Genomic DNA, 22,553 nt, shown 5'->3' on the forward strand with positions numbered 1-22,553 from the left:
CACGTGTACCTCACCAATCTTATTAACCACACTCTGTGCATTCACATACATGCACATTAACACTGATTTAGACTTTATTACTTTCTCCCTGACTCTGATCCCACCTGAGAACTTGCTATTCCCACTCAAGTGCTATCTATCTCCCCCAGTATTCTGTGCACCTTGGTGTTCCGGTCTGATATTTTCTCTGGTTGCCACACCCCTGACAAGTTACCAGTTTTGCTTCCCTCCAATCGGAACTCCCTCTCAGGTTTACATCCCCTTACCAATCCAGTTTAAACCCTCCACAACAGCACGAGTAATCTCCCTGTGAGGATATTAGTCCCAGTCCTGCTAAGAAGCAACCCGTCCATCTTGTATGGGTCCCACCTGCCCCTGCACAAGTCCCAGTGCGTCAGAAATCTGATGCCGTCCCTCCCACACCAGTTCTCCAACCACCTGTTCAATCGGTCAATTCTTGTATTCCCATGCTCACTTGCACATGGGAGTGGGGTAATCCTGAGAAAACTGCTTTTGAGGCCCTGCTTTTTTAATCTCCTTCCTAGTTCCCTAAACTTTGTTGTCAGGACCTCATTTACCCTTTCCATCTATGTTAATGGTGCCAACGTGGACCACGACCTCCAGCTGTTCCCCTTCCCCCAGATAAATGTCCTGTAGCCGTTCCGTGACGTCCTTGATCCTGGCACCAGGGAGGCAACACATCATCCTGGAGTCCGACCTACGGCTGCAGAAAGACTTCTGTGTTCCCCTGACTAATGAATGCAGCATCACGACTGCTCTTCCACTCTTCCTCCTCCCCTCCTGTGCAGCTGAGCCACCTGTGGTGCCACAAACTTGGCTCTGTCTGCACTCCTCTGAGGAACCATCACCCTCACCAGTATCCAAAATGGAAAGCCGATTAGCAAGTGAGATCATATCAGGGGACTCCTGCACTACCTGCCTGGTTCTCTTAGGCTGTCTGCCGGTTACCCATTCCTTATCCTCCTGCATGCTCCTAACCTGTGGTGTGATCACCTCCCTAAACCTGCTATCCATGTAGTTCTCTGCATTGTGGATGCACACAGTGACTCCAGCCACTGCTTGAGATCCAAACCCTGGAGCTCAAGCTTGTGCAGCCGGTGACACTTCCTGCAGATGTGTTTGTCTAGGACACATGGTGCGTCCACGACATCCCACATGTCACAAGCTGTGCTTTGCTCTCGGCCAAGCTGCTGTGCCAGACCTTAACTTAACCGACTATTTAGAAGGAGAATATCTGACCAATTAAAAAACCAACCAGCTCCTTCCACTGCACAGAAACAAGAACCAAATACTGGAGGACAGAAAAAGTAGAAAAAAGGAGCACCTCCTCTCCCCTTCACTGAACTCACCACTCAGCAAACACATACCTCCAGACTCTGTTTACAATCTGCACTCCTTATCAATCTTTTAGTCATTCTTTACTGTTTTTCTATATTCTGTCCAACATTCTGATCTGCCACCCATCTTTGTGCAATTCCATTCCTTTAATTTTGATATTAACTTTTACATTTACAGTAAACCATGGATAGTGAGTCCTCCCCACTCCGAACCCTGTTCATACTGAGAATCCCAGGGTGGAGAGCTGGGATATCCTGTCTCAAAACACAGTCACAGAGACACAGCATCATTTACAGCACAGAACAAGGCCATTTGGCCGATCAATTCCATGTCAGCTCTCCAGGGAGCAATCCGCTCAGTCCCACTGCCCCACATCAGCCCATAGCCCTGCAAGTTTATTTCCTTCAAGTGACCATCCAGTTTCCTTTGAAAATCATTGATTATTTCCACTTCCACCACACACATTGGCAGCGAGTTCCAGGTCAGAACCACTTGCTGCAGAAGAAGTTCTTCCTCACATTCCTGCTTCAACTCTTCCTCAAAACCTTCAATCTGTGTTCCCTAGTTCTTGTACCATTAGTTCATGGGAACAGTTTTTCTTTGTCTAATTTATCAAAGTCTGTCAGAATCTGGTACATTTCTATGAAATTTTCCCTCAATCTCCTTTGCTCCAAGGAGAACAACCCCAATTTCTCCAACCTACCCTTGAGAACTCTCTGCTGTGGCAGCAGTTGGGATAACGGAGTGAATCCCTTCCCACACACGAAGAAGGTGAACGGCCTCTCCCCAGTGTGAACTTGCTGGTGTGCCAGCAGGTGGGATAACTGAGTGAATCCCTTCCCACACATGGAGCCGGTGAACGGCCTCTCCCCAGTGTGACTGAGTTAATGAATATCCAGCTTTGATGGGGACCGAATCCCTTCCCACAGTCCCCACATTTCCATGGTATCTCCGTGGTGAGGGTGTCCTTGTGTCTCTCCAGGTTGGATGATCAGTTGAAGCCTCGTCCACACACAGAACACGTGTACAGTTTCTCCCCGCTGTGAATGGTGTGATGTTTTCTCCGGCTGTGTAACTCGTTAAAGCTCTTTCCACAGTCAGTCACTGGAACACTCTCACTCGGGTGTGTGTGTGTCTCGGTGCTTTTCCAGTCACACTGATGTTTGAAATCTTTTCCCACAGGCAGAACAGACAAACATTTCTCCTTCCACATTCTCAGTCCGATGATATTCAGGTGCTGATGAATTGAGTGTTTCTGTCAGATCTTGATGTGATGTTTGGTTTGAATTTCCCGTCAGTAAATCCTCCCCTTCTAATACCCTGCAAAAGGAGTTTACAAAAGTCAGCACTGTCAGTCCAGGATAGAAATTCAGAACAGACAGTTCTAGTTTCTATGGAACATTCTTTCCTCTCTTGTTTCCCCCAAACATGTGATCCATTCAAACTAAAAGAAGCCAAAATAAGCAACAAATTGTAACAGAAGCAAAGGGAACGTTCCCAACTAAACCAGAACATTGCTCCCAGTGTCCACGAGACACTCTGTATCCTGAGGTGTCCACCAGTTGCAGAAGGCCAACCCGGCACGGACAGGACCACGGAAGAAAGGGCAGCAGCTAAAGTGACACCCCCACTCCCAACATGGTCCCTGTACATCCTGGACCTGCACATTGTTTCTCAGCCTGAGCGAGAGGGAGAGAGAGATGGAGAAGGTGAGAACTGAGTGTTTAAATATACAAGACAGATACAAACCTGGGTGGGTTTGGGGTGGATGAGGTGAGGGAGAGGAAGGCATTGGGGGGACTGGGGGGTTTTGGAAGGGCAGGTCATCGAAAGGGGTGTGGGTGGTGTTTCAACCAGGCCCAAGAGCAGGTCCCGGAAAAGATCCTCCAACCTCCCCACCCCACCTCCACTCCGAGTGGCCAGAGATTAGGAGAATGGGGTTAAACTGTAACCAAGGCCATTGATAAGGTCACACTAGGCAGACTGGTCATGAAAATAAAAGCAAAGCAGCAAGTTAGAGCCAAAATTGACTCAGAGGCAGGAAAGCAAAGAGTAATGGTTGATGAGTGTTTGTGTGACTGGAAGGCTGTTTTCAGTGAGGTTCTGCAGGGATCAGTACTGGGTCCTTTGCTTTTTGTTCTATATATCAATGGTTTGGACTTGAATGTAGGGGGTTTGATTAAAAAGTTTGCAGATGATACAAAAACTGACCATGTGGTTGATAATGAAGAAGAAAGCTGGAAACTGCAGGAAGATATCAATGGACTGGTCAGGTGGGCAGAATAGTGACAAATGGAATTCAATCCGGAGAAGTGTGAGGTAATGTATTTGGAGACAGCCAACAAGGCAAGGGAATACACAATAAATGGTAGGATATTGAGAAGTATAGAGGAACAGAGGGAACTTGGAGTGCACGTTCATAGATCCCTGAATATGGCTGGGCAGGTAGATAAGGCGGAAGGGATACTTGCCTTTATTGGCCAAGGCAGAGAACATAAGAGCATGGAGGTTACTCTGGAAATGCATAAAACACTGGTTAGAACACAGCTGGAGGACTGTGTACAGTTCTGGTCACTGCACTGCAGGAAAGATGTGGCTATATTAGAGAGGGTACAGAGGAGATTTACGAGGATGTTGGCTGGATTGGAGAATTTTCGTTCTGAGGAAATATTGGATTGGTGAGGGTTGTTTTCTTTGGAACAGAGGAGGCTGAGGGGAGACTGAATTGAATTATAGGAAATGATGAGCGGTCTGGATAGAGTGGATTGGAAGGACCTATTCCCCTTGGTTGAGGGGTCCATAACCAGGGGCATCGATTTATGGTAAGAGGTAGGAAATTTAAAAGGGATTTGAGGGGAAATGTTTTCAACATGAGGGCGGAGGGGATCTGCAACTCACTGCCTGGGAGGGTGGTAGAGGCAGAAACCTTCAAAACAATTAAAAAGTACTTGCATATGCACCTGAAGTGCCCTAACCTACAAGTGTATTATTATGACCAACCGCTCAAGTCAAGGCCCCCCAATCAAAATATACAGTTTTGATAGTGGTGGGAGAAACATACTGTTGATTCAGTCGCATCCCTCACAGATCGCCTGACATTTTAAACATTCCAAATTAAGGAAAGATCCAGCCAAATTGTACCATCTATTAACCCCCGAATAAGGCTAACCAAACCAGGTGTCTTTAGATCAATGAATTAAGTGTTTAATTCGAAAAACTAAATTCTTAAACACTACGAACATATAAACATTTTAAACAGGAAAAAACAGGATTTGCATATTTACGCTCCTGCTGAAGTGAAATCTTCCAAAGTGGAATAGTCCAATGTTGCTTGAAGTCCTTACAGCCGTCTGATGGGGGGGGGGGGGGGGGGGGGAGAAAATAAAACAGTAGAGCAGTTCATAGTCCAGTTCAGCAGTTGAATTGATGTTGTTCTTCTCCAGCGATAAATTTCAACAATTACAGTTCAGTAGTTAAAGGAATTGGTTATCTTCTTTGATGAAATTAATCTGGCTTGATATCAAAAAAATTTTGAGTATAATAATTAGAGTCTAAATAAACCAAGAGAGAGCTCTCTTTTCCTTCAGTATATGCTGGATAATCATCTGTGTCTGTCTCTGTTAACGGTGTCTCAAATGCTAGTTTTTCAACCAGTTTCAAATGTCAATTGGAAACAATGTACCTCTCGATCTTCAGTCTGAGTGGCTGTATCCCGGGGCAACAAGAATACATTCTTTGACTCAGTCCCTGGAGCTTGTTGCCTTAAAGTAGTACTGTTCCTTTTCCAGCTTTAAAGGCACACCGCATTCTTCCTGGAAAAAAATACAGGATCATAACACGATGGACCAACAGCTGGAAAGCGGGATTAGGCTGGATGGCTGACTGTCAGCCAGCGAGGATACGCTGGGTCGAATGGCCTCCTTCCGTACTGTAAATTTCCAGGATTCTAAGTTGAGGAGCAGCCCATTCAGGTAATGATACAGGGGCTGTAACCTCTCACACTGAATATATACATGGCCCATGGACTCTTCAAGGCTGCAAACATCACATGCAGCCTGAGAGTGGGTGAAGCTTCTTCAAACCCTATTGTCCAGGATGCCCCATCTCCTGGGCACTCGGACCCAGTTGGAAACAGAATTTGTCAGGTCCTGTTTGCTCTCTGTGCCCTCACCAAGATGGCTGTGTTTGCACCCTGACCCCGCCCTGTCCAAGATAGCGGCCAGTGACCCCCTCTCCCCCGGACCTGTCACCATGAGGTAAACACGGGCCCTCTTGGCCTACCAGCCCACCCAAGGCTCCAATTCCTCCCCTGTACCCACATCTCCTCTCACCTCCCGATCCACCTGGTCCATCTCAGTCCATCTCCATTACCTTCGCTGGACATGCTCAGTGCACAGTTCGATCCCACTCCAATGCACTCAGCCTCTGTGGTCATTGATAAGGGACTGACACTTATCACAGGAGTCCTGGGTAATGAATCCTGCACTGAAAGCTCCAAATATTGAATGGATGATTTTGTGTCATCCCATTGAGATCAGGGTCAGAGAGACAATGGAGAAAATTATTAAATAAATTATACTGAAACCCGAGTGCCCGGGACATCAACTATCGTGTGAAGTACACTGGGAATTCTGTTCTTCACCCACATTTGGACTCAGGAATTAGAGGGATGTTTTCATAACTTGTAGTTGACACCAAACTGGATGATGGAACTAATAATGAGGAGGAGTGCATTGAAATCCAGGAAGACAAACAGGCTGGCAGAATAGACAGATAAATGGGAAATGAAATTCAACAGAGTGAAATGTGAACTGGTTCATTGTGGGAGGAGGAATAAGGAGGCCAGTTATTGGTTAGAATGTAAGAACTTAAATGGAGCAGAGGAGCAAAGAGATCTGGGAACAGAGTCACAGAAATCACAAAAAGGAGCAACACGATTCGATAAGAGAGCAAAGAAAGAGCTGATGTTCTTTTCTCGAGGAATACAATGGAACAGCAGGGAGGGAATGTTACATTTATAGAGAACCTCACTTAGAAGGACTGTGAGCAGTTCTTTTTTTTTTTAAGAGATACAGCACTGAAACAGGCCCTTCGGCCCACCGAGCCTGCGCCGACCATCAACCACCCACTTATACTAATCCTGCACTAATCCCATATTCCTACCACATCCTTTCAATTCCCCGACCACCTTACCTACACGAGGTGAGAATGTGGAACTCACTGCCATGTGGAGTGGTTGAAGGTGATAACAATGATGTTTTTTAAGGGGAGGCTCAATACATTTATGAGGGAGAAGGGAATAGAGGGATGTGGGGGCAGGGTGGGACAAGGTAATCAGATTGGGAGGAGGCTCATGTGGATTACAAACAGCAGCACAGACTAGTAGGGCTGAACGGCCTGTTTCTGGGCTGTAATTCTGTGTACATTCAGCCTGGGTGGATTAATGCTCAGGTTCACTGGGCCCAGGGGTGGATTAATGAAAGTTCTGGCTCTATGTTTTAGACGATGCTGCCGAGTACTGCAGGTGATGGAGAAGAGTTTCTCTCTATCTACCCTGTCAGTTTCAATTAATATCTTGAAAACTTTAATCAAATCACCCCTTAATCTTCTGAATTCCAGGGACTACAACCCTCACAGTGAGGTGATTCATTCTGGCAGAAGGAATAGGGAGAGGCAACAAACACTTAATGGTACAGTTCTAAAGAGTTTGCAGGGATAGAGGGACCTGAGGGTTCATGTGCAGAGATCACTGAAAGTGGAAGGATGTATTGAGGGAACAGTTGGCAAAGCAAATGGGATCTTGGGCCTCATAAATCGAGGTATTGAACACAAAAGGAAGGAAGTTTTGCTGAACATTTATAAAGCTCTGGTTAGGCCACAACTAGAGTATTGCATCCAGTTCTGGTCACCACACTTTAGGAAGGATGTGAAGGTCCTTGAGAGGGTGCAGAGATTTATCAGAATGGTTCCTGAGATGAGAGAATTTAACTACAAGGTTAGGTTGGAGGAGCTGGTGTTGTTCTCCTTGGAGCAAAGGAGATTGAGGGGAGATCTGATAGAGGTGTTGAAAATGATGACAGGTTTCGATAAGGCAGACCAAGAAAAGCTGTTCCCATTAGCTGATGATACAAGGATTAGTGGACACAGATTCAGGTTTTGAGATACAGGAGGGATGTGAGGAAGCAGTTTTTTTACACAGTGAGTGGTAATGACCTGGAACTCACTGCCTACGAGGGTGGTGGAAGTGGAGACGATCAATGATTACAAAAGGAAATTGGATAGACACTTGAGGGAAATAAACCTGCAGGACTGCGGGGATAGAGTGGGTGAATGGGACTGACTGGATTGTTCTGCAGAGAGTGGGATGGAATCAAAAAGATCAATGTCCTCCTTCTGTGCTGTAATGACTATGATTCATTTGTGTAATCTCTCCTCGTAATTTAACCCATGGAGTCCAGATATCATTCAGGTAAATCTAAACTGCACTCCCTCCAAGGCCATTATATCCTTCCGAAGGTGTGGTGCCCAGAACTGAACAGAATACTCCAGGTGTGGTCTAACCAGGGCTTTGTGTATCTCAGTGCTTTTCCAGTCTCACTGATACCTGAAATCTTTTCCCACAGACAGAACAGACAAACCTTTCTCCTTCCACATTCAAAGGCCGATGATATTCAGGTCCTAATGTATCGAGTGACTCTGTCAGATCTTGATGTGATGTTTGGCTCGAGATTCCCCATCTGCATATCCCCTGCTTCTAAGCCCCTGTAAAAGGAGTTTACAAAAACCATCACTGTCAGTCCAGGATAGAAATTCACAACATTCTCTCCTCCTGCTTCCTGGCCCAGGATGACTGTACATGCACCCTGCTGTACATTGTCCTGAGGGAGGCCACACACCAGCCTGGATTCACGTCTGCGACTGCAGCAACGCCTGTGTATTCCCCGATCAAATCTCCTATCACTATTGCTCATTCAGTCAGCTTTGTGACCCTCTGTGAAGCTGATCCAACTGTGCTGCCATGGCCTTGACTCTGGCTGCACTCCTTAGATGAACCATCACTTTCATCAGTATTCAGAACTGAATACTGGTTGGAGAGTGAGATGCACTCAGGGTTCTCCTGCATTCCCTGCCTGTTTCTTCTTGATTGTCAGTTGGCCACCCATTGCCTCTCTCCCTGCCTGTTTCTCTTAAGCTGCAGGGTGAACATATCTATAAACGTGCTGTCCACAAATCTCTCACCTCATGGATGCACCGCAGTGACACCAGCTGCAGTTCATGCTCCGAAAACCGGAGCTCGAGCTGCTGCAACTTGTTTTATCTTCATTCATGTGATGTGGGTGTTGCTGGCTCGGCCAGTATTTATTGCCCATCCCAAACTGCCCTTGACAACTGAGAGGCTCGCTCGGCCATTTCAGAGGGCATTTCAGAGTCAGCCACATTGCTGTGGATCTGGAGTCACATGTCGGCCAGACCAGGTAAGGACAGCAGATTTCCCATCTCATGAACCTTTTTAATTGCAGATTTATTAATTGAATTTAAATTTCACCATCTGCCGTGGTGGGATTCGAACCCATGTTCCAGTGACATTACCCTGATGTCACCACCTCCCCCAATGATACTTCCTACACAAATGGTTATCTGGAGTTGGCACATTTCACAGGATGTGCACTCCAGAGGTCGGAGCAGCCCCACCATTGGCAGGAATTTGGGACTTGTAATTGCAAAGGCTTTTGTCATTAAAAAGGACTGTGTAATGTATCAGTGTGGTGTGAGATAGTCAAGTGTTGTATAAGTAAAGAAAATATCTTTGGAAATAGCTGACACCACAATTTACAATCAAAGTGCTATTTAGTTAATTGTGGATTTCTTTTAGTTTAGTTATTAAAACAAAAGACTTAAAATGTGAAATCTTGTGTAATTTATTAGTGTGGTCTGGGGATTCATATCTCATATTTTTCATATTGACAATCTGTGAGGTCGGAACAACTGGAAAGTGGGATGAACAGATACAATGGGCGGAATGGCCTCCTCCTGTGCTGTAAATAGAGTCAGAGAGTTATCCAGCACAGAAACAGGCCCTTCGGCCCATCGTGTCCGTGCCGGTCATCAAGCACCTAACTATTCTAATCCCATTTTCCAGCACTTGGCCCATAGTCTTGTCTGCTATGGTGTTTCAAGTGCTGATCTAAATACTTGTTAAATGTTGTGAGGGTTCCTGCCTCTACCACCTCTTCAGGCAGTGCTTTTCAGATTCCAACCACCCTCTGGGTGAAATTTTTTTTCGACAAATCCCCTCGAAACCTCCTGCCCCTTACCTTAAAATCAATGTCTCCTGGTTATTGACACCTCCAAGAAGGGAAAAAGTTTCTTCCTATCTAACCTATCAATGCCCCTCATAAATTTGAATACCTCAATCATGTCCCCCTTCAGCCTTCTCTGCTCTAATGAAAACAACCCCAGCCTTTTCAGTCTCGCTTCATACCTGAAATGCTCCAGCCCAGGCAACATCCTTGTGATACTTCTCTGCACCCTCTCCAGTGCAATCACATCCTTCCTGTAGTGTGGTGCCTAGAACTGTACACAGTACTCCAGCTGTGGCCTAACTAGCGTTTTATACAGTTCCACCATAACCTCCCTGCTCTTATATTCTATGCCTCAGCTGATAAAGGCAAGTATCCCATATGCCTTCCAAACTACCTTATCTGCCTGTGCTGCTGCCTTCAGTGATCTATGGACAAGTACACCAAGGACCCTCTGACCTTCTGTACTTCCTAGGGTCCTCCCATCCATTGTATATTCCCTTGCCTTGTTAGTCCTCCCAAAATGCATCACCTCACACTTCTCAGGATTAAATTCCATTTGCCACTGCTCTGCCCATCTTACCAGCCCATCGATATCGTCCTGTAATCTAAGGCTTTCCTCCTCACTATTTACAACACCATCAATTTTCGTGTCATCTGCGAATTTACTTATCATGCCTCCTGTATTCACGTCTAAATCATTAATGTACACTACAAACAGCAAGGGTCCGTGTACCGATCACTGCTGTACACCACTGGTCACAGGCTTCCAATCACAAAAACAACCCTCGACCATCACCCTCTGGCTCCTGCCACTAAGCCAATTTTGGATCCAATTTGCCAAATTGCCCTGGGTCCCATGGGCTCTTACCTTCTTAACCACTCTCCCATGTGGGACCTTATCAAAAGCTTACTGAAGTCCATGCAGACTACATCAACTGCTTTCCCCTCATCTACACACCTAGTCACTGCCTTGAAAAATTGAATCAAGTTAGTTAGACACGATCTCCCCCTGACAAAGCCATGTTGGCTATCCCTGATTAATCCCTGCCTCTCCAACTGGAGATTAATCCTATCCCTCAGAATTTTTTCCAATATTTTCCCAACCACTGATGTTAGACTCACTGGCCTGTAAGTACCTGGTTTATCCCTGCTACCCTTCTTGATAATGGCACCACATTCGTAGTCCTCCAGTCCTCTGGTACCTCTCCTGTGACCAGAGAGGATCTGAAAATTTATGTCAGAGCCCTTGCTATCTCCTCCCTTGCCTCACATAACAGCCTGGGATACATCTCATCTGGGACTGGGGATTTATCCACTTATAAGCCCGCTAAAACAACTAATACTTCCTCACTTTCAATGCTAAAATGTTCAAGTGTATCACAATCCCCCTCCCTGATCTCTACACCTACATCATCCTTCTCCATAGTGAACAGATGCAAAGTAATCATTTAAAACCTCATCTATGTCCTCCGGCTCCACACACAGATTTGCACTTTGGTCCCTAATGGGCCCCACTCTTTCACTGCTTATCCGCTTGCCCTTAATATACTTAGAAAATGCCTTCGCATTTTCCTTGATCGTGCCTGCCAGCGTTTTTTCATGCCTCCTCTTTGCTCTCCTCATTCCTTTTTTTTGTACCCCCGCTACACTTTTTATACTCCTCTAGTACCTCCGCTGTTTTCAGCACTTTGAATCTGCCATAAGCCTCCTTTTATTTTCCTGATCCAATCCTCTATATCCCTTGACATCCAGGGTTCCCTGGACTTGTTGGTCCTACCCTTCACCTTTACGGATACACGTTGCCTCTGAACCCTCACTATTTCCTCTTTGACTCCCACTGGTCTGATGCAGACTTTCCTTCAGGTAGCTGCTCCCAGTCCACTTTGGCCAGATCCTGTTTTATCATATTGAAATCAGCCTTCCCCCAATTCAGTACTTTAATTTCCAGCCCGCCTTTGTCTTTCTCTTACAGAGTTATGATCACTATCCCCGAAATGCACCTCCACTGACACTTCTACCACTTGTCCAGCATCATTCCCTAGGATTAGGTCCAGTACTGCGCCTTTTCTTGTTGGACTTTCTAGGTACTGGCTCAAAAAAGTCTCCTGTATATATTTTAAGAATTCCGCCCCCTTTAAGTCTTTTACACTCAGACCAAACCAGTTGATATCAGGTAAGTTGAAATCCCCTACTATTATTACTCCATTATTTTTACACCTCTGCGATTTGCCTACATATCTGCTCCTCTATCGCTCCCTGACTGTTTGGAGGCCTGCAGTACACTCCCAGCCAAGTGATTGCCCCCTTTTTGTTTTCAAGTTCTACTCATCTGGCCTCATTTGAAGAACCTTGTCAGACAACATCCCTCCTTACTGCAGTAATTGACTCCTTAATCAAAAGTGCAATGCGACCTCCTCTTTTATCCCTTCTCCTGTCACACCTGAAGATTCTATAGCCTGGAATATTGAGTTGCCAGTCCTGCCCTTCCCTCAACCATGTCTCTGTGATCGCAACAATATCATAATCCCATGTGCTAATCAACGCCCTCAATTCATCTGTCTTGCATTAAAATAAATGCAATCCAGCCTTGCATTTGTCACTTGCGCCTTAACAGGTCTATATTTGCTCTGCCTAACAGACTGACTCAGTTTCTCTTCGAGATTTGACTGAGCATCACCCACTCCTATACCTCCACTCTGTATCCCATTCCTCTGCCAAATGTGTTTAAACTGCCCCCAACAGCACTCGTAAACCTCCCAGCAAGGATGTTCGTCCAACTTGTACAGGCCCCACCTTTGCCAGAAACAGACCCAGTGATCCAGGAAGCTAAAGCCCTCCCTCCTGCACCATCTCTTCAGCCACACATTCATCTGCTCTATCCTCCTATTCCTATACTCACTAGCATGTGGCACTAGAGTAATCCAGAGATTACAACCTTTGAGGTCCTGCTTTTTAATCTGCTACCGAGCTCCCGAAATTCTTGTTTCAGGTCTTCATCCTCTTTTTACCTCCGTCGTTGGTACCAATGTGTTCCACGACCTCTGACTATTCACCACCCCACCCCCCCCTCCCTTCAGAATGTCCTGCAGCCACTCCGTGACTAACTTGACCCTCGCACCAGGGAGGCAACATACCATCCTGGAGTCATGTTTGTGGCAACAGAAATGCCTATCTGTTTCCCTTACGATAGAATCCATTATCAGTATCGTTCTTCCAGTCCTTTTCCTCCCCTGCTGTGCAACAGAGCCATGCGTGGTAACACAAACTTGGCTGTTGCTGCTTTCCGCTGGGAGGTCATTCCCCCCAACAGTATCCAAAGTGGTCTATCTGTTTGAGAGGGGGATGGCCACAGGGGACTCCTGCACTACCTGCCTGCGCCTAATACTCCATCTGGTGGTCACCCATCTCATTTCTGCCTGTGCAGCCATTACCTGTGGTGTGACCACCTCTCTAAACGTGCTAGCCACGACATCCTCAGCATCGCGGATGCTCCACAGTGAATCCACCCGCAGCTCCAGCTCCATAATGCGGGTAGTCAGTAGCTGCAGCTGGATCCACTTCCTGCACACATGGTCGTCAGGGACACTGGAAGCATCCCTGATTTCCTATATAGCGCAGGAGGAGCATATCACGGGGCTGAGCTCTCCTGCCATGACTTACCTTTAGATTAATTAGTTACTCCCTTTAAAAGATATTAATTACACGAGAGGCTTGTTCCACTCCAAACACTACCCACGACAATCTAAATTACTCGAATTGAAAAAAAACACACTCTTAGTACTCACTTTATCACTCGAGGTCTTTTTTCAAACAAAAAACAACTTTCCCCTTATTTTTTTAAAGCTAATTAAATTGACTAACAGTTGTTACTTAACCAACCAATCACAAACAAAGAATTGTGATATCGTTCCAAGTCAGGATAGTGAGTGACTTGGAGGGGAACTTGCAGGTGGTGATGTCCCAATGTATCTGTTGTCTTTGTCCTTCGAAGAGGAACAGGTCACGTGTTTGGAACAAAGCACAAAGAGAACAAAGAACAGTTCAGCACAGGAACAGGCCATTCGGCCCTCCAAGCCTGCGCCGATCTTGATGCCTGCCGAAACTAACAACTTCTGCACTTCCGGGGCCCATATCCCTCTATTTCCTTCCTATTCATATATTTGTCAAGATGTCTCTCAGACATCGCTATCGTATCTGCTTCCACCACCTCCCCTGGCAGCAAGTTCCAGGCACTCACCACCCTCACTGTAAAAAACTTGCCTCGCACATCCCCTCTAAACTTTGCCCCTTGCACCTTAAACCTATGTCCCCTAGTAACTGACTCTTCCACCCTGAGAAAAAGCTTCTGACTATCCACTCTGTCAATGCCACTCATAACTTTGTAAACCTCTATTATGTCGCCCCTCCACCTCCGTCGTTCCAGTGAAAACAATCCGAGTTTTTCCAACCTCTCCTCATAGCTAATGCCCTCCAGATCAGGCAACATCCTGGTGAACCTCCTCTGTACCCTCTCCAAAGCCTCCACGTCCTTCTGGTCGTGTGGCGACCAGAATTGCACACAATATTCTAAGTGTGGCCGAAATAAGGTTCTGTACAGCTGCAACATGACTTGCCAATTTTTATACACGATGCCCCGACCGATGAAGACAAGCATGCCGAATGCCTTCTTGACTGCCTTATCCACCTGCGTTGCCACTTTCAGTGACCTGTGGACCTGTACGCCCAGATCTCTCTGCCTGTCAATACTTCTAAGGGTTCTGCCATTTACTGTATACCTCCCACCTGCATTAGATCTTCCAAAATGCATTACCTCACATTTGTCCGGATTAAACACCACCTGCCATTTCTCCGCCCAAGTCTCCAACTGATCTATATCCTGCTGTATCCTCTGACAATCCTCATCATCATCCTCAACTCCACCAACCTTTGTGTCGTCCGCAAACTTACTAATCAGACCAGCTACATTTTCCTCCAAATCATTTATATATACTACAAACAGCAAAGTTCCCAGCACTGATCCCTGCGGAACACCACTAGTCACATCCCTCCATTCAGAAAAACACCCATCCACTGTTACCCTCTGTCTTCTGTGACCGAGCCAGTTCTTTATCCATCTTGCCAGCTCACCCCTGATCCCGTGTGACTTCATCTTTTGCACCAGTCTGCCATGCGGGACCTTGTCAAAGGCTTTCCTAAAGTCCATATAGACAACATCCACCGCCCTTCCCTCAACAATCATCTTCATCACTTCCTCAAAAAACTCAATCAAATTAGTAAGACACGACCTCCCCTTCACAAAACCATGCTGACTCTCGCTAATAAGTTAGTTTGTTTCCAAATGGGAGTAAATCCTGTCCCGAAGAATCCTCTCCAATAGCTTCCCTACCACTGACGCAAGGCTCACCGGCCTATAATTTCCTGGATTATCCTTGCCACCCTTCTTAAACAAAGGAACAACATTGGCTATTCTCCAGTCCTCTGGGACCTCACCTGCAGCCAATGAGGATGCAAAGATTTCTGTCAAGGCCCCAGCAATTTCTTCCCTTGCCTCCCTCAGTATTCTAGGGTAGATCCCACCAGGCCCTGGGGACTTATCTACCTTAATGCTTTGCAAGACACCCAACACCTCCTCCTTTTTGATAATGAGATGACTGAGACTATCTGTACTCCCTTCCCAAGGCTCATCATCCACCAAGTCCTTCTCCTTGGTGAATACTGATGCAAAGTAATCATTTAGTACCTCGCCCATTTCCTCTGGCTCCACGCATAGATTCCCATCTCTGTCCTTGAGTGGGCCAACCCTTTCCCTGGTTACCCTCTTGCTCTTTATATACGGATAAAAAGCCTTGGGATTTTCCTTAATCCTGTTTGCCAATGACTTTTCATGACCCTTTTTAGCCCTCCTAACTCCTTGCTTAAGTTCCTTTCTACTGTCTTTATATTCCTCAAGTGCTTCATCTGTTCCTAGCCTTCCAGCCCTTACAAATGCTTCCTTTTTCTTTTTGACTGGGCTCACAATATCCCGTGTTATCCAAGCTTCCCGAAACTTGCCAAACTTGTCTTTCTTCCTCACAGGAACATGCTGGTCCTGGATTCTAATCAGCTGCCGTTTGAAAGACTCCCACATGTCAGATGTTGATTTACCCTCAAACAGCCGCCCCCAATCTAAATTTGTCAGTTCCTGCCTAATGTTGTTATAATTAGCCTTCCCCCAATTTAGCACCTTCACCCGAGGACTACTCTTATCCTTAACCATAAGTACCTTAAAACTTGTGGGATTATGGTCACTGCTCCCGAAATGCTCCCGCACTGAAACTTCGACCAACTGGCCGGGCTCATTCCCCAATGCCAGGTCCAGAATGGCCCCATCCCTAGTTGGACTATCTACATACTGTTTCAAGAAGCCCTCCTGGATGCTCCTCACAAATTCTGCCCCATCCAAGCCCCAAGCACTAAGTGACTCCCAGTCAATATTGGGGAAGTTAAAATCACCCACCACTACAACCCTGTTACCTTTCCATCTTTCCAAAATCTGTCTACATATCTGCTCCTCTACCTCCCGCTGGCTGTTGGGAGGCCTGTAGTAAACCCCCAACATCATGACTGCACCCTTCCTATTCCTGAGCTCCACCCATATTGCCTCGCTGCATGACCTCTCTGAGGTGTCCTCCCGCAGTACAGCTGTGATATTCTCCTTAACCAGTAATGCAACTCCCCCACCCCTTCTACATCCCCCTCTATCCCACCTGAAGCTTCTAAAGCCTGGAACATTTAGCTGCCAATCCTGCCCTTCCCTCAACCAAGTCTCTGTTATCGCAACAACATCATATTTCCAAGTACTAATCCAAGCTCTAAGTTCATCTGCCTTACCCGTTATACTTCTCGCATTGAAACAAATGCACTTCAGACCACCAGTCCCGCTGTGCTCAGCAACATCTCCCTGCCTGCTCTTCCTCTTAGTCCTACTGGCCTTATTTACTATGTCCTCCTCATTTACTTCACTAGCTGTCCTACTGCTCTGGTTCCCAACCCCCCGCCACACTAGTTTAAACCCTCCCGAATGACGCTAGCAAACCTTGCAGCCAGGATAACAGTGCCCTTCCAGTTTAGATGCAACCCGTCCTTCTTGTACAGGGCCCATCTGTCCCTGAAGAGAGCCCAATGGTCCAGATATCTGAAACGCTCCCTTCAACACCAGCTGCTCAGCCATGTGTTTAGCTGCACTATCTTCCGATTTCTAGCCTCACTGGCACGTGGCACAGGGAGTAATCCAGAGATTACAACCCTAAAGGTCCTGTTTTTTCTAAAACTTACCACCTAACTCCCTAAACTCCGCCTGCAGGACCTCACCACTCTTCCTGCCTATGTCATTGGTACCGAAGTGTACCACCACCTCTGGCTGCTCACCCTCCCCCTTCAGAATGCCCTCTGTCCATTCAGAGACATCCTTGACCCTGGCACCAGGGAGGCAACATACCTTCCTGGAGTCTCTTTCACTTCCACAGAAGTGCCTATCTGTGCCCCGGACTATAGAGTCCCCTATAACTATTGCTCTTCTGCACTTTGTCCCTCCCTGCTGAACAACAGTGCCAACCGTGGTGCCACTGCTCTGGCTGCTGCTGTTCTCTCCTGATAGGCCATCCCCCCCAACAGTATCCAAAACGGTATACTTGTTAGAGAAGGGAATAGCCACAGTGGATTCCTGCACTGACTACCTGCCCCTTCTAGCGGTCACCCATCTATCTGTCTGCACTTTGGGTGTAACCACTTCTCTAAAACTCCCGTCTATGACGCTTTCCGTCACCTTGAAAATTTCCCGTGATAACACTCCAAGTCTTTTTTTCCCTCTTTCGAGTCTCAGCGCACGCCGAGAGACACAGGGAGCCTGTCGCCGCTCTGGATCAGCTTCCTCGCAGATCTGCTAGTCACCGCTCCGCTACCAGGTAAGTAAGGGCCTCGAGCCCCGCTCTTTTACAGCCTGTCGCCGCTCCGGGTCAGCTTCCTCACAGGTCCGCTAGTCACCACTCCGCTCCCAGGTAAGTAAGGGCCTCGAGCCCCACTCTTTATTTATAGCCTGCCATGTTTTATGTTTTCTATTTTCTATTACACAGGATGTGCACTGCAGAGGTTGGAGCAGCCCTGCAATTGCTCTAGCTATTAGATAATAAACTTGCTACTACTAGCAGCGCAGTGGTTAGCACCACAGCCTCACAGCTCCACCGATTCTGGGTACTGTCTGTGCGGAGTTTGCAAGTTCTCCCTGTGACCGCGTGGGTTTCTGCTGGGTGCTCCGGTTTCCTCCCACAGCCAACGATTTGCAGGTTGATAGGTAAATTGGCGATTGTAAATTGCCCCTCGTGCAGGTAGGTGGTAGGGGAATTGAGGGGATGTGGTAGGAATATGGGATTAATGTAGGATTAACATAAATGGCTGGTTGATGGTCGGCACAGACTCGGTGGGTAGAAGGGCCTGTTTCAGTGCTGTATCTCTAAATAAATAAATAATAAACCTCAATACTTAAAAATAAAAGACGACTCACCGGCTACTTACTTCCCTTCTATTGGTCAGTTAAATCTCAGGAAGCTGCCCCTTATTCTGATGAAAACTGGAATGTTTAATTTCCAGCTCCTTGGACAAACTTCCTAACTTTGGAGAAAGGGAAACAAAGTTCCAAAACTTACCAGCCAATCAACTCACAGACTTCCTGACTCGGTGGACACGGGAAAAGAAACCGGGAAATGGCGGCTCGGATACAGAAGTCGCTGCACCATCACTTAAATGCGGCCCCTCTGGCCCCCGGGGCTCTCGCCGCACGTCCGGCGGCTCTGATTCGGGGCCTGAGGGCCGTTGTCACTCCGTGTTCCCGAGGCTGCGCTCAGCTTCCGGGAGCCGCACCACGCAGACAAGCGGACTCCGTGGGGCGGAGCCTTCTGACGCCTGCGTGTTGCGGTTCTTGGGGTGGAGATAGCCCGTAGTTTTGCGCGCGGTGCATTCTGGGCAGTATAGGCTGCCATTTACCAGTCGGAGAATGGACGGGAAGTTCATGTTTCATACTCAGAAAAATAAAATGGTATGAAACAACGAACATATATTAACGACGCGTTTGCTGGCAACGTAACCAAATAGGTGCTGCATCAATGGTACATGCGCAAATGCAGCCTCATCGACTGAAACGTCACTGTGCCTCAGGCAGCTGCCAGGAGTAAAGATGGCGCAGCTGAATTTGACACAAAACACGAATTAAATCCAAACCGCCTCAATGGTCGCATTCAGGTCCCTGCTCCCTCCCATGATCGCCGCTTCAATTACCGCATTCAGTTTCATGCTCAATCACAGCTTATCTTCCCCGCTCCCTCCGATGCCCTTTGACTCGTCATTTTCAATGACTCTCCCACTCCCTTCCAGCGCTTACATTGGGAAGTTCAATGGCGGGGCTTCAACCCAACATTATCGGCGTTAAAAAAAAATGTTCACGGTTCACGGCATTGGAGTCCAGGCATGCACAGTGCCGAACTGCTTTTCGCGGAAGCGCAATGCCGAGCAGTGTGAGTGATGGCGGCGGACAAGGTCCTTGTGAGTTGTCTCACACACGACACCCCCTTTTCCTCCGAGGATGTTTCACTGGAGTTGTGTTCCATAGTGTTTCGAAACTCTGTCTGCTAGAGCTGGAGGAGATGATAGAGATAGTGAGGCGTGAGGGTATGGAGAGATTTGAAAGCAAACATGAGGATTTTAAAATTGAGGTGCTATTTAACTGGGAGCCTGTGTCGGCCAGTGAGCACAGTTGTGATGGGTGAACAGGACGTGGTTCGAGTAAGGACACAGGCAGCAGAGTTTTGGATGATCTAAAGTTTATGGAGGGTAGAATGTGGGATGCTGGCCAGGAATGTGTTAGAATAGTCAAGTTGAGAGGTAACAAATACATGGATGTAAGTTTCAGAGGCAGATGAGCTGAGACAGTAGTGAAGTCTGGCGATGTTACTGAGGTGGAACTAGGCAGTCTGAGTGATGGTGCTGATATGCAGTTGGAAGCTCATCTTGGGGTCAAATATGATACTAAGGTTATGAATGGTCTGGTTTAGCCTCAGACAGTTGCCAGGGAGAAGGATAAAGTTGGTGCCGAGGGAGTGAAGTTCATGGCAGGAAGTGAAGACTTCCCAATCTTTAATTGGAGAAAATGTCTGTTCATCCAGTACTGGATGTCAGACAGTCAGGATGGTGTGTGACTTGGAGGACAACTTTGAGGTGATGATCTTCACATACACCTGCTACCCTGGTCCTTCTAGATGATGGAAGTTGAGGGCTTGGGAGGTTCTGTTCAAAGTTCTGGTCCAATTGGCCATACATAAAATCACCCACCTCTCGTCCCTCCCTCTCTTTTTTCTCCTCTCCCTCCTTCCACCTATAGAGGGCAGAGTCTTGTGTAGGTCCAGACGAGTTGGCAGGTTCCCTTCCCTGAAGGACATTGGTGAACCAGTTGGGGTTGTACATCAATCCAGCAGCTTTCATGGTCACTTTTTCCTCGTGCCAGTCCCATGAATTACTAAATTCATTCAGCTCCATTTCACAACCTGCCTTTGTGTTTTTGTGGCTTCTCTCACAGACATTTTTTCCGTTTTCAAGCAATTTCACAGGGTTTTAGAAGAGGAGGATTTGCAGTTGTGAAATGCAAAGCAAACATTTGATCGGGTTCTGAAGGAGTTGGTCAATTTATCGTAACCCAAATATCACTGGATTTTGAACATGGAAGGGAAAAGCACTGATCACAGTGGGGAGAAACTGTACACGTGTTCTGTGTGTGGAAGAGGTTTCAGCCGATCATCGGGCCTGTTGAAACACAAGTGCAGTCACACTGGGAAGAAACTATGTAAATATGGGAACTGTGGAAAGGATTGAATCATCCATTTGAGCTGGAAACCCATCCATGCAGTCACACTCTGGAGAGGCTGTTCACCTGCTCTGAGTGTGGGAAGGGATTCACTCAGTCATCCTACCTGCTGAAACACCAGCGAGTTCATACTGGGGAGAGACCTTTTAAATGTCCAGATTGTGGGAATTGCTATAAATGTTCTACTGAACTGATGTCCCATCAACGTGTTCACACTGAGGAGAGACCGTTCAGGTGTTCTTATTGCAGGGCTGGGTTCAAGCAATCATCTGAACTCACTGTGCACCAGCGCAGTCACACTGCAGAGAGACCGTTCATCTGCTCTGTGTGTGGGAAAGGATTCATTACTTCATCCCACCTGCTCAGACACCAGCGAGTTCACAATGGGGAGAGGCCGTTCACCTGTTCAGAACACAGTAGGGGATTCACTACTTCATTCCATCTTCTGACACACCAACGAGCTCTCACTCGAGAGAGGGCATTCTCCTGCTCTGAGTGTGAGAAGAGATTCACTACTTCATCCAACCGGCTGACACACCAGCGAGTTCACACTGGGGAGAGGCCGTTCACCTGCTCAGAGTGTGAGAAGAGATTCACTACTTCATCCAACTGGCTGACACACCAGCGAGTTCACAAGTAACTCAGGGCTGAGAAATGTCCATGAAACAGCAGATTTCAACATTGGGATTTTGGAAATCCACCAATAGGTTCTCCCTTTCTGGCCGTGACCGGCTTTGACAAAAATTAAAGCAATCAGTTCTGATGTTCTTTTTTTAAAGTTGACCAAATACAAAACTGCTCGGTGGTCTTTTTACCTGTTTTTAAGTTTTGTTTATTTTTTATAGTCGGTGGAAATGAACTTGAAGCAAGATGGTAAGTGGGTGGTTCTGCATACTCCTCCACAACGTCTGTGTGTTAGTGTTCTGTAAATTTCCAAAAAGGACACAGACCAATTCCCAATGTTTGTTTTTGCCTTCATGGGATATCTTAGCAGAGACCACCTGAGAACTGACACAGCTCATTTGACATGGCTTAAGATTAATGGTGCAGGATCAGTAGATGGCAAGTCGCTGGTCTGCAGCAAAAACATTGGTCTGTCAATAGGAATTTGAAACTTACTTCCATTTACATTTGAATATTTTGAAGACAGAGGTAGATAGATTCTTGAAAAGCAAGGAGGTGGAAGGTTATCGGGGGTAGTTGGAAATGTGGAGTAATCATTTCAGACATGAACTTATTGAATGACAGAGCAGGCTTGAAGGGCTGAGTGGCCGACTCCTGCTCCTAATTTGTATGTTTAGACACACACTGCTCTGAACATACAAAGTAATTTCTGAAAACCCTGCACAAACTGGTTACTGAATGTGAATATCCTGCAGTGAGCATGAGTTGTATAAACTTCATATGTCCTGTGCATTGCAGCAACTGAAGTGATCTGGAATTTCCACTTATCGGTTTGCTCAGGTGTATGGCTGAATTCCATTCATTGTTCATCTCCACTTTCACTGTCAACTGCCCCAGTCACACTGTAAACCTTGAGGAACTGTGAAGCCGGTTTTTGCACCTTAGTGATGCAAAGCAGGGAGTATAACTCTGGCCAGCTTTTTTCAATGTGTGGTTTGACATTGCTTAAGATTATCTGGAGAAGCTGTCGTGCACCTGGTTAAGCTATCTGCTTCATTCAGGTGATCAACGCAGCACAAAGTAAGAAAAATGACCGCACTTATCGTCAAGTTTCTGGATTGTCAATGTCTGTTAAATGTTTAGTTTTTATTAATTTATATACCTACTGATTTTTGCACGTCACTTACCAAGGTGCCAATCTATATCCTGCTGTATCCTCTGACAATCCTCATCATTATCCACAACTCCACCAACCTTTGTGTCGTCCGCAAACTTACTAATCAGACCAGCTACATTTTCCTCCAAATCATTTATATATACTACAAACAGCAAAGGTCCCATCACTAATCCCTGCGGAACACCACTAGTCACATCTATCC

General features: G+C 46.6%; 1 protein-coding gene across 1 annotated transcript; it reads right to left on the reverse strand.

The window, feature by feature from the left end:
- Nucleotides 1-1,495: 1,495 nt before the first annotated feature.
- LOC137349338 (zinc finger protein 500-like) lies at nt 1,496-18,584 on the reverse strand. Its single transcript, XM_068014864.1, has 4 exons — nt 18,344-18,584; nt 7,998-8,121; nt 4,644-5,171; nt 1,496-2,679 (listed from the first exon to the last, which is right to left on the reverse strand). Exon 4 carries the CDS (start codon nt 2,205-2,207, stop codon nt 1,941-1,943), a length of 267 nt encoding a protein of 88 aa, XP_067870965.1. The 5' UTR covers nt 2,208-2,679; nt 4,644-5,171; nt 7,998-8,121; nt 18,344-18,584; the 3' UTR covers nt 1,496-1,940.
- Between the last annotated feature and the right edge of the window lie 3,969 nt (nt 18,585-22,553).

The sequence above is a fragment of the Heterodontus francisci genome, chromosome 34, assembly GCF_036365525.1.
Source record: "Heterodontus francisci isolate sHetFra1 chromosome 34, sHetFra1.hap1, whole genome shotgun sequence".
NCBI lineage: Eukaryota > Metazoa > Chordata > Chondrichthyes > Heterodontiformes > Heterodontidae > Heterodontus > Heterodontus francisci.